The sequence below is a fragment of the Zalophus californianus genome, chromosome 17 (genome assembly GCF_009762305.2).
Source record: "Zalophus californianus isolate mZalCal1 chromosome 17, mZalCal1.pri.v2, whole genome shotgun sequence".
In the NCBI taxonomy this organism is placed as follows: domain Eukaryota; kingdom Metazoa; phylum Chordata; class Mammalia; order Carnivora; family Otariidae; genus Zalophus; species Zalophus californianus.
This window is the reverse complement of record NC_045611.1, coordinates 11,719,941-11,732,485: the sequence shown is the minus strand read 5'-3', so window position 1 is coordinate 11,732,485 and position 12,545 is coordinate 11,719,941. Positions and strand designations below refer to the sequence as shown.

The 12,545-nt window shown below is 48.6% G+C and overlaps 2 protein-coding genes across 5 annotated transcripts in view; one reads left to right on the top strand and one right to left on the bottom strand.

Moving 5' to 3' along the window:
* The first annotated feature begins 79 nt into the window (after positions 1–79).
* Positions 80–10,877, top strand: GABARAPL2 (GABA type A receptor associated protein like 2). Its single transcript, XM_027617155.1, has 4 exons — positions 80–257; positions 587–642; positions 1,803–1,975; positions 10,272–10,877. Exons 1-4 carry the CDS (start codon positions 224–226, stop codon positions 10,360–10,362), a joined length of 354 nt encoding a protein of 117 aa, XP_027472956.1. The 5' UTR covers positions 80–223; the 3' UTR covers positions 10,363–10,877.
* The window catches only part of ADAT1 (adenosine deaminase tRNA specific 1), a 51,694-nt gene continuing 41,140 nt past the window's right edge, over positions 1,992–12,545 (bottom strand). For 3 of the 4 annotated variants that reach the window (XM_027617147.1, XM_027617148.1, XM_027617151.1), the window contains 2 exons: positions 4,960–5,036; positions 1,992–4,216 (listed from right to left, as the gene is read on the bottom strand). In XM_027617147.1, coding sequence (XP_027472948.1) covers positions 4,143–4,216; positions 4,960–5,036 — 151 coding nt within the window. In that variant the 3' untranslated portion in view covers positions 1,992–4,142. Of the gene's footprint in view, positions 4,217–4,959; positions 6,173–12,545 lie in introns of those variants that run through there. The other variant, XR_003524015.1, reaches the window with a different exon arrangement.

Genomic DNA, 12,545 nt, shown 5'->3' with positions numbered 1-12,545 from the left:
CGCAGCCCCTCACGGCGGCGTCTCCTGCCCCGCCCCCTGGCCCTGCGCCCCGGCGAATGGCGCCGGAAGCCCCGCCCCCGGCCGGTTGCTAGGCTCCGGCAGCCGGAAGTCCCGCCTGCCGTGTAGTCGCCGCCGCCGCCGCTGCTGCCGTCGTTGTTGTTGTGGTTGGTTCGCTGAGCTCCGCGGCTCCGAGAGCCGGCTGCGTCCCTTCCCCGCCGCCGCCATGAAGTGGATGTTCAAGGAGGACCACTCGTTGGGTAAGGGATCCGTCAGAGGCCGGGTGGTGGGGGTCGGGGCGGCGGGTGGGCCCCCTCCCCCACCCGGGCCGCCCTGGGCTGGGCCGGGCGGGGCGGATGCCGCGCTCAGGCCTTGGGTCGCTGAGGCCCCGGAGCCCCGGGCGGGTGCCCACGGACCCTTGTGCCGCCCTTCGCCCTTCTGCCGGGAGGCAGGGGTCGAGGGCCGAGGCCGCTGAGACGCCGGAACAAGGGCCCGGGGCGTGCGCAGGTCGCCGGGGGAGGTGGGCTGGAGTCCCCGGAACCGGGGGCCGGGCAGGCACGACCGTCAGCCGGGTCTGTGTCTCCCACAGAACACAGATGCGTGGAATCCGCGAAGATCCGAGCGAAATATCCCGATCGGGTTCCGGTGAGTGCACTCCCCGCCCCCTCAGCTCGCTGTCACCCCGTCGTCTAGGACTCGTGATAGGGCCTCGAGCCATTCAACAGTTGACAAGTTGAGGTTCCAGTCCCAGTTACGGTAGCAGAGAGGCCAGACTGGGTTAAGGGCCTTCCGGGGCCGTGGCGTGAGGGGCTAGAGCCGGTGCTGTTCAGGGTGCCTCAGTGCTGAATCTCCCGATCTAGGCCAGCGAGCTGTCTGCAGCCTCTGGGCTCCCTCGCCAATTATGTAAGGAAAGATGTTCTAGGACAGGGCAACAGGTCACTGCCACTTTTGGGAACAGCGGTGGAGGGAGACTGTCACTTTGGTCTTAGAAGTGGTACTTTAGTCTCAGGACACTCATCTTTGAGTCTCTATCTTTACTTGACTTCTAGCTCCCTTTCCTCACCCTGACCCTGTCATCCTTTCCTGACCAAAAAAATCTGAGAAGCCTCTGAGAACCCCTTTTCTTGTGGTTTCTCCTTAATCAGTAATAAATATGATCTTATCATTTCTTTCACGGTAGGGGATAAAGTTTCTATAATCCTTACTGATTTTTAAAGGACATCCATGCCTGTCATTGTAGCTCTTTGAACAATTCCTTTGAGGAGGGGTCAGGAGGGACGTATTTGAAACCTAGTTCAGGGAGAAGCAACAGGCCAAATGAGGAGCTTGGTTCTTGGCCGGCTGGGATTGCCACTCATTCCTGTTCGTCCATCATTTCCTGTTTCCTGTGGTCCTTGGGATCTTATTTCCCCTGTAGTGTGAAGGCGGGTCCATTCCGGGGTCCTGGAGGAATTGGCGGTAGACGAAACCCTCAGCAGATATTCTCAGGTCTACCCAGACAAAATGTTGAAAAGCTTTGTAGGAGGAGCTGTGTTTCTCGTATGCTTGCTGAGATCCAGGATGATAAACGTAACCACAGGAAAGGACGTTGTTTCTGTGTCATACATTTATGTCAGTTCTTAACCTCCAGAGTTAAGAGTTTGTGGTTCCTTAAATCAGGGCATATTTTCCAGTGTTGTGCAGTTTCCCACCCACCTCGGTGCCCACGTGCTGTTCATCGGCACCCTGACAGTCCAGGGCTAGAACAATGCAAGGCCAGAGCCTCATGTTAGAAATCCAGTCTTGATCTCTCTTTGCCTTCCTAGGTGATTGTGGAAAAAGTCTCGGGCTCTCAGATCGTTGACATCGACAAGCGGAAGTATCTGGTTCCCTCTGACATCACTGTGGCTCAGTTCATGTGGATCATCAGGAAAAGGATCCAGCTTCCTTCCGAAAAGGCAATCTTCCTGTTCGTGGACAAGACAGTCCCACAGTCCAGGTGAGAGGCGCTTCCTGGCACTGGCCATCTGCTCGGCTGTGCACAGAACTCTACATTTTGGAGGTTAGGAAACTCTTTAGGGGTCCTGACTGGAAATCTGGATTTTGTGCTCCCTGACCTGAGGAACTCAAGGAAAATACGAAAGGGCCGTGGTACATGGGAATGTACTTTGGATCAAGAAGATAGAACAAGGTTGGATTTAAAAAAAAAAAAAAAATTGAAATCTAGCCTCAGACCCTCATAAATCCTTTAAAACAGCTGAGGATTTACTTAGGTTTAAGCCATCAGTAGAACTGAAGCCTAAAATGAGGTTTTCTTCAAATGACCCATGAAATAAGTCCTGTCATTCTCTACTGGGAGCTTGTGGGCCCTGCTGAGGCTCAGGTTCAGTTAATCACCCTGCTGCTTGCTCTCCAAACTTAGTTCTGTGCCACTGTGCAAGTCTGTAGCTGCCTGATCCTCAGGTATGCTGAAATGGCTGTTGTCCAGCAAAAGGCTCTGAGGTCTCTTTACAGACTTACTCCTCCCTGGTACCACCTGCTCCGACTGTCAGAGGAATTGCCCCTGTTGCTCTAGCTGTTGTGCTGCCTGGAAGCATTCTTTGGGATACCTTGGGGCCTGAATCTCAAGGCAGGGGCATTACAGTTCCCTTCTTCTGTGTATTTGACAGCCCAGCTTTAGTCCCCGGTGGAAAAAAAACGAACTGGCTCCTTCTTCTAAATTCCTGGTCAGTCCTTTGTCATTACTGGTTAAGTACTAGCCCCTGAGCCAGATGCTAGTCTCTCTCTCCCCTGAATGTGAGTTCCTGGCTACATTTCATCTTGGAGACCCAAACTAAGTCTCATTTGTTACCCCCCAAAAGTAGTACTTCTAAAACCTAAGGCTTTCAGAAATTCTGGGAACTAGCCCATTGTGGCCAAAATACGTTCCTTTTGAAAATCCTTGAAAGCTCCAGAAAAGGTGTAAGCCAAATTCCAGTCCTTTTCCTTTGAAAGGTAGAGAGCTCTGGCTATTTTTTGGTCTAATTTTCGCTTTCCCAATCTCCATCACCTCCGTTTCCTGTGTTTGGCAGAGAAGCAGGTTAGGGGAGAAGTGAAAAGTTCTGCCTGAGGAGATAGGCCTGGGCCTGGCTGCTGGGTGCTGTTGGTCTCCTACAGCTGTAGTTCAAGAAGCTGGGGTGTTGGCAGAGGCAGTCTTGCTGCCTGTTGGGGCTCTTCTAGCTTCCCTTCCCGGGCCTCTAGGCATCATGGTGTTGGGTGCACTTTTCATTGGGGTAGGAAATCCTGGGTGTCTGTGGTCACACTCAGCTTCTCTTAAGGTGGTGGGGAGTTAAATCTTCACTCATTCCACCTGCAGCTTCTGCAGAGTCTCGGTGACCCTGTCCTCCTTCCTGGAGGTGGCTTCTTAGTGGAGGGAGTAGGCGACTAGGACCTGTGGCATTGAATTTATTTTATCAATTCTGAGCCTCTGATATTTCTTAGAGGAAATGAGCCGGCTTCTGGAGACATTGTTACTCTGATGGCTCCATGTTAATCTAGCAATTAAAATGGCTGTAGATTAGCAACTGCCCCCTCCCTCCATTATCCCTGATATATAAATCGAATTGGAAATGAAAAGTGATTCTCAGGGCAGCAGAGGCTGCTTCCTTTTTTCTCTCACTCCCATTTGCCTTTGCAATCTGGTAAGAATCTGCCCTAAAGCACGCGACACCAGTGACCCAAGTCAGGATTTTCAAGAATCACTAACCAGGCTTCCTCTCCTCTGAGGAAGCTCCTTTGGCCCCAGTTAATGGCTTTCTGTCCTACACTTAATGCAGCAGTTTGGTTTTATTAAGAAAAATTGTTTCTAAAACAAAAGTTGTGTGCGACATCATTGGGCTTTATGCAAATGCTGATCACCTGACGGCAGCACACACAGAACTGCCTCAGGGTCTCCCCTGAAAGCTGGTGTGTGACTCAGCCCTGCCATCCATCTCCCCAAGGCACTTGAGCCGCAGCCTCTTCCTCAGCTCCTGCCAGCCCCCTTAGGGAAGTGCAGGGCCTCCCTTAACCTTCCACCAGTGCTTGCAGCCTTCAGAGAGTCGCTAGGGGGATCGGAGTTGGGAAAGGGTGAACCCAAGCCTGCAGGTGCCCTCGCCCATCCCATAACAGACAGAGCTGTGAGAGGGTCACGTGCGAGGTGGGAGGCTGCGCAGAAGTGACTTCATTTTTTCTTGCCTTGCAGTGGAACTTTGGGAGTGTTCTGGAACACAAACGATCATCATGTAAAAATGTGATTGTTTAGAGTAGTGAGTATTAAATACTGATTCTAGAAATAGAGACCAAGGCAAGTCCCTGAGAGTTTTACTTCCTAAATTTTTTCTGAGTTCTATTTTTTTTTTTTAAAGCAGGGCAGAGGGGGTAGGATCTCAACTTCCTTTTCCCATTTAGCATTGGAAAGTTGAATTCTCTGCCTGGGTTCCTGCATCTAGAGTCAGGCCAAAAACAAAAGAATTGTGCCTTGGTGCAGACAGAGCTCGAGAAAGAATATCAGTGTACAAGCTTCCCAGTAATGGCATTAGAGGGGAGCCCAGACCTGGCAGCGGTATCCATCTTTTAGTCTTTGTTTAGAACACAGACGAGTCTTGTTAATTCCCATTTAAAATAGAAACAGTAGTATATTAATAAATAAAGTATCTCTAAGATGTGATAATTTGGGAATGTTACATTTGGAAACCGGTGTTAAGATTGTGGTGCTTAGTTGCTTCTTTGATTTTAAAGAGATACTAAATAAGAGGAAGTTGTGAGATCTTACAGTCCATCCTTTATTTAGAAATGTGCTTAAATTAAGCACTTTTGATCATTTCTAGGTAAATACCTCTTCAAGGGTTTATTCCAGCAGTAATGGAATAGGGTTTATTTATATCAGAGAAGAATCTGACAAAAGGAATAGCCAGTAAATTTTGTTATTTTTTAGAATGTCGGGAGCCTTCATGGCTACAATACCTTTCACTTTGAGGTGGTTGCCTTTCCAAGGTCCGCAGCGGTGGCCATTGTCCTCCCACCTTAGCTCTCCGTCCTCCCTGCTGGGAAAGAGAGAAATCCAGGTCCATTGGAAGCATGTGGGCTCCATAGCAGATGGGTGACCAGGTGTGTGCCTGTCAGTCCAGCCAATTCATGAGTCAGGCTGGAGCCCACAGCCTTCACGACCTGACCTTGGTTGGGGACCACGGGAAGGTTCCGCAGGGATTAGGCACCCACACAGTTCTAGGCTGGCCTCCCCCCAGTGTATGCGCTCTCGAGTAGCTTAAAGCCAATGTTCGCCCTCAGCAGCACAGCCATTCCTGGATGTGGACCCTTCTGAAAGGTGCTGTTATTATTGGCTGGTTTGTCTGAATCTGGGTGACACTGAATGGAGGGGTGAGTGACAGAGTTTTAGCAGTCAGTTTAGGTTCACTAGATTCAGTACGTCAGGGTTCCACCACATGTTGGATTGGCTCTGTGGCTTGAATCTGCCATTGTCTTTTCCCATTTCTTGCACCCTTCTGGGAATGAGTGCATGTCTTAGCTGATGCCACAGCGGTGTGCTTTAGTATCAGGGTCTGGAGGTCATCCCTGGGTGTCTTCCTCAGCCAGTAACTTGGGCGGGAAGCCTTGGAGGTGCAGTGTCGCCCACAAGTTGTCAGGCCATCCAGCAGGCCTGTGCCGCTTAGCCTCACAGGCGCATACAAGAGGCGCCAGTGTGCATGAGGATCCTCGGGCATCCCAGCTGCGGCCTGCCCAGTGCCGTGTGGCTTGGGCCTCTGTGACCTCTTCTCAGAGGCTTGTGGAACTTGTCCTGAACTGACAGGCCAGCCCGCTGACTAGGGTTGCGTTTTTTCCCCCTGCACTTGCATTTAACTCTTTAATGGGACTTAAGAGTGTAAACCGTGTTTGTGGCCAGCTCTTTTTTGCTCCAGACCAAATTATTCGGACTTGGTCTGTATGTGGCCTGATCCCTGTAAGAGCTATTTTGAAATCATACTGTACACATGTCTCAGTCTTCTTTCGTGGCACTCTGTGACACTCAGAATCGGGCATTCGGTCACAGGCTGCTGAATGAAAGTGAGTGTTCGGCTCCCAGCCTTGAGTATTGTCACTTTCCAAGTTCCTGCCCAAGGGCTGTCCTCAGTGTAAGGACCCAGTGCTGCTGCCAACTGAGTCAAGTTTCCACACGAGGCTGCGAGACAGAAAAGGAGAACAGCGAGAGGACTCACAGTCATAGCACAACCAGCCGGTTGTCACATTACAGGATGTGAGGGAAAGAGCCCTGTGACACGGAGGCTGGTGGCAGCCTTCCTTGGGCATCTGTTACAAATGTAGAATCTCAAGCCCCACTCTGACCTTCTGAATCCACAGAGGCATTGGGACCAGACGTGCAAGTGATTTCGGATGTGTGTGCATGCGTGTGCGTGAGTGACAAGCAGTTTTTTTTTAAGTTTTTAAATTATTTAAAAAAATTTTTTAAAGATTTTTATTTATCTGACAGGGAGAGACACAGCAAAAGAGGGAACACAAGCAGGGGGAGTGGGAGAGGGAGAAGCAGGCTTCCCACTGAGCAGGGAGCCCGATGCGGGGCTCGATCCCAGGACCCTGGGACCATGACCTGAGCCGAAGGCAGATGCTTAATGACTGAGCCCCCCAGGCGCCCCTACAAGCACTGTTCTTGGGGAGATCTGTGCAGAAGTTACGAGATGCTGACGTTAGGGCAGTAGGACAGTATTCACTTGGAGGCGGCAAGGCTTAGTGCTAAGCATGTGTCCTAGCTTTGTGATCTGGAGTGAATCATTTAACTGCTCCGTGTCTCACTGTTATTAGTGCCTCACTTTTATTGTTATCCATAAGCTGTGGGTTGTGATCCTTGTGAGGTTATGTTGCCTCAGAAGACTGCCGTGAGGATAAAAAGAATGAATATAAACACACTTAAAACAGTGCTTGGCACATAAGTGTTATTATAATTAGGAGTTTTATGATCACCCTCTATAGCTGCTGGGGCACTGGTTAAACAGATTTATAAACCTAGGTTTTACTTAAAAGACAATGCAGGGGCGCCTGGGTGGCTTAGTTGGTTGAGCGACTGCCTTCAGCTCAGGTCATGATCCTGGAGTCCCGGGATCGGGTCCCACATCGGGCTCCCTGCTCGGCGGGGGGTCTGCTTCTCCCTCTGACCCTCCCCCCTCTCATGCTCTCTCTCTCTTTCTCTCTCTCAAATAAATAAAATCTTAAAAAAAAATAAATAAAAGACAATGCAGTCTAAAGACAGGATTGAGAGCCACATGACGGGCCTCCGCTCGCAGAGTCTCAGCCTGCTTTAGGTAGCGGGGGCTCCAATGGCCGTTGTTCACTGCAGGCCAGGGCTGGGGTGGGCCACCAGTGCTTATGTAGCTCCTCAAGTATTTTTCTTTTTTTTTTTTAAGATTTTATTTATTTATTTGAGAGAGAGGGAGAGAGAATCTGAAGCAGACTCCCCAGTGAGCACAGAGCCTGACATGGGGCTTCACAGCCTGAGCTGAAACCAAGAGTAAGACGCTCAACTAACTGAGCCACTCAGGCACCCCTCCTCACGTATTTCTAATTCCAGCAGTGGGATTTGGAGTATTTGCACTGGGCCTTCTCACTTGTTAGGAACGGAGGGCATTTAGTGTATCAGATGGAACCAGCCATGACATTGGTATCAAGGGGTGGCTGCCTTTGAATTGCACAGTGCCTTTTACTTCTGCCTCTAAATCCCTCTGGTAAGGGTCGTGAGGAGATGGTAGGACAGGCCCTCATCAAGGTCATCCTGGACAAGTGGACGAAGTGGGGCTAAGAGTTGTGCAGTCGCTGTACATGTTCTTCCTGCCGCCTCATCCCGAGGCAAACGCGATTCCTCGGGGTATTCCCAGCCGAGGGGGTAGAGGTCTTCTTGAGAGATGCAGCTGCGTGTCAGGCCCTTTGGCTAGTTGCTGGCTCCTCACCCACTTCCTAATCACATGGCTCTTAAAGATAAGCATCTCAAACAAACAAACAAGACAGATGGGGTTGCCTGGCTGGCTTAGTCAGTAGAGTCTGCAAATCTTGATCTCAGCGTCCTGAGTTCAAGCCCCACTTTGCCTATTTAAAATAAGAAAAAAGAAAATGCATTGAAAAGACAAGCACCTGTCTCCCTCTGGCAGAGAGACTGTTTCTCCACCTAGTTGCATCTGGAATCATTCTGGGCATTTTAAAACAAACTGATGCCTGGATCCTACCTCCAGAGATTCTGATTTAATTGGCCTGGGGTGGGGCTTGAGCCTGGAGATGTTGTAAAGCTCCCTTGTGATTCTGTTGTATAGCTGAGGTTGAGACCCACCGCTCTAGGGGTCTCATGCGGGGGTTCCTCCCTCAACCCACCGCCCCTCAGGTCTTCACATGCTCCAGGGCAGTGCTGTTGAGAAATGGCACTCAAGCCACATTTGTAATTTAAAATGTTCTAGTACATTAAAAAGGAAACAGGTGAAATGAATTTTAGTAATATATTTTATGTATCCAGCATATCCAAAATGTCATTTCAATATGTAATAGAAATTGAGATTTTTACATCCTTTATTACATAGCAGGCTTGAAATCTTGTGTGTGTTTCACACTTAAAACACATCCCAGTTTAGGGCGCCTGGGTGGCTCACTTGGTTAAGCGACTGCCTTCGGCTCAGGTCATGATCCTGGAGTCCCAGGATCGAGTCCCACATCGGGCTCCCAGCTCAGCGGGGAGTCTGCTTCTCCCTCTGACCCTCCCCCCTCTCGCGCTGTCTCTCATTCTCTCTTACACAAATAAATAAATAAAATCTTTAAAAAAACAAAAAACAAAAAACACATCCCAGCTCAGATGAGCCTCATTTCACACGCTGCCTGTAGCCAGCGGCTACGGTCCTGGACAAACTGCAGGACGTGTCTCTCATAGCAGAAATAGCACGAGTCCTTACGTTACACATTCCAGGTTAGAGCTCGGGAGCACTGTGTTACGTACCAGATGCTGATGACAGGTCATTTGTATTCGTACTCATCCACCCCCATGTTGTTAAGAATTCTCTTGGGCCCACGCCGCCCACTGGGCCAAGCCGGCAGGTGGACAGGAAGAAGAGGAAAGGGAAACACCCCTTTACACATGTGGCCCCTATCCCTGTCACATGGAGGTCCCACGTGGTGCGCTGGGAGAACGCTGGCAGAGTGGGCCAGGCCCGGTTGCACCTGCTTGAGGCCCTGGGCCCCTCTGTCGCCCGATGGCCCTTGTTGTACTGAGTCCTGCATGTAAGCATCGGTTGTGGCCTGCGCAGCTAGTGACCTCTGCTGTCTTCGGCTGGCTCTCGTTGACTCCACAGGCGGGGTCACACTGATGTTTAGGCCACGTCTGTACCTCCTGCCCCTCTCGTACAGTCACATGGCCAGAGCTCGCCCGGGGTGCCCATGGTACTAGGCTTAACTCTGGAGCCCGTACAGCTCAGATCCACGGCAGAAAACTAGATTAGGTCTCCTGTACTGCAGTCTGCCTTACGGCGTAGGGAAAACCAGCTTTCCCACCCACACACATTTAGTTTGAGCAGTGTCTATTTCTGGAGGGTTCTTAGGAGCATTGGGCAGGGTTTCTTTGGATCCCAGATACAATCTGAGAGCTTTTTGCATTACATGTGAGGAAAATAACTTTTCTTTGATGGCACGGATACCGATTGCTGGGGCACAGAGTTTTTGGTGGGGGAGCTTCCACAAGATTGAACCCACTTACATTTATCATGTTAGGTACAGATTATAAACCTTCACATAAGCCTGTAGGAGAAGCAAGCCCCATGTAGTCTTCTTTACCTTGGTCCTCCACCCACACAGGGATGGGCCTCTTAGGCTCTTAATTTTGCTTAGGTTTTTTTCTCTTGCACTTGGCCTCCAGAAAGAAACAGGTACTGACCAGGCAAGCCCACTCAGGGAGCTAGCCCTGGCTTCTGAAAGAATAATTTGGTGTGAGGGTGCGGCAAATGGCCTTGCCTCGGGGCAGGAGGATGGAGCTTTGATTTTAGTCTTACTTACTGATCGCCAGAGGTCTAATTTATCTTAATCTTTCATGGCTCCATTTCCCTTCTGTAACTCAGGATTGTTGGTACACAGCAGTGCGGAGATTGGAATTACTTTCATTTTCATGATCCACCACCCACAGAATGGCAGAGTAGCTGGTTCAAGCAGTCACGTCCCTTATCCTCAGATCAGCTTTCTTTGAACACCTGGACTCAGTGACCAAACCCAATTCTCAATGTTGTTTTTTCTTTTCTTTCAAGCCTAACTATGGGACAGCTTTACGAGAAGGAAAAAGATGAAGATGGATTCTTGTATGTGGCCTACAGTGGAGAGAACACTTTTGGCTTCTGAGGGCCAGCGCTGGGCTAGGTGCACCATTCCCGCTTGTGTATCTTGTAAATAGCCGGCCGTTTTCCGTTCCCAGACCTCTTCACATAGACCTAATTAGTGCGTTTGTAACTGGATTTATTTCTTAATATATTGGGAGGTTTTGTTTCCTTAGGTTAGTAAATTATCATACAGAGTTTTATTCTGAGTTTTCCTTCCTGTGCACTGCCCTCATGGCTGTACTCCCCAGGGCACTTGTTCTCTGAGGATCATTATTTCATGAAGATATTTCCATATTAAAGTGAGGTAGTTGGGGTATTAAAGTGAAAGGGAGGGAGGTGATGCATTTCTTCTGGATTATGTTTGAAGTGTTAAAGATGGCTAAGTATTAAAAGCACCCAAATTAAATCCTTAGCAATCAGACACTTGCTTCACTAGATTTTGCCAACTGCCAATCATGTTGGACTGAGCTAATCTGTTCCTCTTTCTGAAAGTATTAAGGTAAATAATTAACAATAAAACTTCCTCTTATAAAGGCATTGCGGTGTGACCATGTCCTTTATTTACTTGCTGGCAGAAAGGTCAGAGCAGTGGCTCGGCGTCTGCTAGGCCAGCAGGAGGGTTTGTGGGGCCCCTGGCTGCACAGCCTGGGACAAGAAGCAGTGATCTGTGTCCTAAGAGGGGCTTTTGTTTTGATGGTTAATATATCCACATGGTTCAGATAAAAGATTTTAAAAAGGGAGACCTTGAGAGGTCCTCCCACTATTGTTTCCTGACTCCCTAACCTTCCGCCTTGCGGGAAACTACTTTAACTAGTATCTTGTTTCTTTCCGGTATTTATTTTTGGAAGTATAGTTAAATATAAATATGTCATTTCCTTGTTGTTTTTTCTACAAAACATTATATATATTTATGTGTGTTGCTTTTTTTTCATTTAACAGTATATCCTGCTGACCTTTCTGTATCAGTTTATAGGGAGCCTTTTCGTTCCTTTTTACAGCTAAATGGTACTGCGTTGTGTGAATGTCATTATTACTTACCTAGTTCCTAGGCCCCTATTAATGGCATTTGGGTTATTTGCAGCCTTTCACCACTACATACAGTGTTGGGATGGTAATTGTACACACACGGCCTCTTACATGCCCCTGCACTCTTCATGGGGCTGCTCTCCAAGCCCTCTCCCTAGAAATCACAGTTAGATTTTCCCATGCCCACGAGTTTCATGATTTCTCACAAATGAGTGTAAATATGTAGGCTTGCCAGAACACAAATGCATCTAAGAGGAAAGCTTAGTTAACTTTCCCAAATCTTCTTGGATAGCCTGTGTTGGATGCTAGAGCCCTATGTAAATAATCAGGATAAAGAAACTAGGTATCATCCCACGATCTAGGAACATGTAGTTAAAATGACTGCCTTAAAACTCTCTACTGGGGAAGAAACAAAAGATCTTTAGCTCTGTCTTCCCCAAATTACAGAAGCAACCCGTCAAAGCTGTCTACTGAGGTCAGCTTCCCAGTTGGGACCGGAGGAATCATTTGTCATTAAGCATTGTGTTCGTCTTTCCCAAACCTGACCCAATAGAGTCTGCGGTCTCTTTGCTGGTAGTTTTGAACTAGAAGCAGATACAAGCTGACCCCTGAGTGAGCAAGGGAAAGGGAAGGAACAAGTTCTGTGTTGAAGGGAATCTTGTTTGTGGTGACATACACCCAACTCAAACTGGCTTAAGCTCTAAAGAGGCAATTTTCATGAGTTTTTTATTTGAGTTACTGTACAGGGAAAGAAAGTTCACTGGCTTCAGACAGCTCGAACTAGAGGTCAAATGATAACATCAAAACTCTTTCCTCTTGGTTTTGTTTCCCTCTGTGTTGACTTCATTCTCAGGCAGATTCCTCTCATGTGATGGCACAGTGGTCCCATCAGCTTTAGCAAATCCAGTGGAAGAGCATTCCTTCTGAGGACAATGTTAAAAGTTCCCTAGAGGGCTCTGGCTTCACTTGAATTACCAGATAGCCCCTCACCCTTCCAGCCTGAGGCAGGGACTGGTGGGAAGGAATGGTTAAAACCCTCCTTAACAGTATAAACAGAATAGGATTATAGAGAAATGGGGAAGGGATAGCTTTCCAAAGGCATTTTGATCTGTTTCTGTTTACAACCACAAACCCACAAATGAAACTGAACAGAAATAGTAGAGGGAAGGAAAAAAAAAA

Bases quoted from the DNA above. Each gene is read 5' to 3' on its own strand.
- GABARAPL2 (XM_027617155.1), top strand. From the start codon at position 224: ATGAAGTGGATGTTCAAGGAGGACCACTCGTTGG. The intron at 643-1,802 runs GTGAGTGCACTC...TTGCCTTCCTAG, and splicing joins AATATCCCGATCGGGTTCCG to GTGATTGTGGAAAAAGTCTC. The intron at 1,976-10,271 runs GTGAGAGGCGCT...TTTTCTTTCAAG, and splicing joins AAGACAGTCCCACAGTCCAG to CCTAACTATGGGACAGCTTT.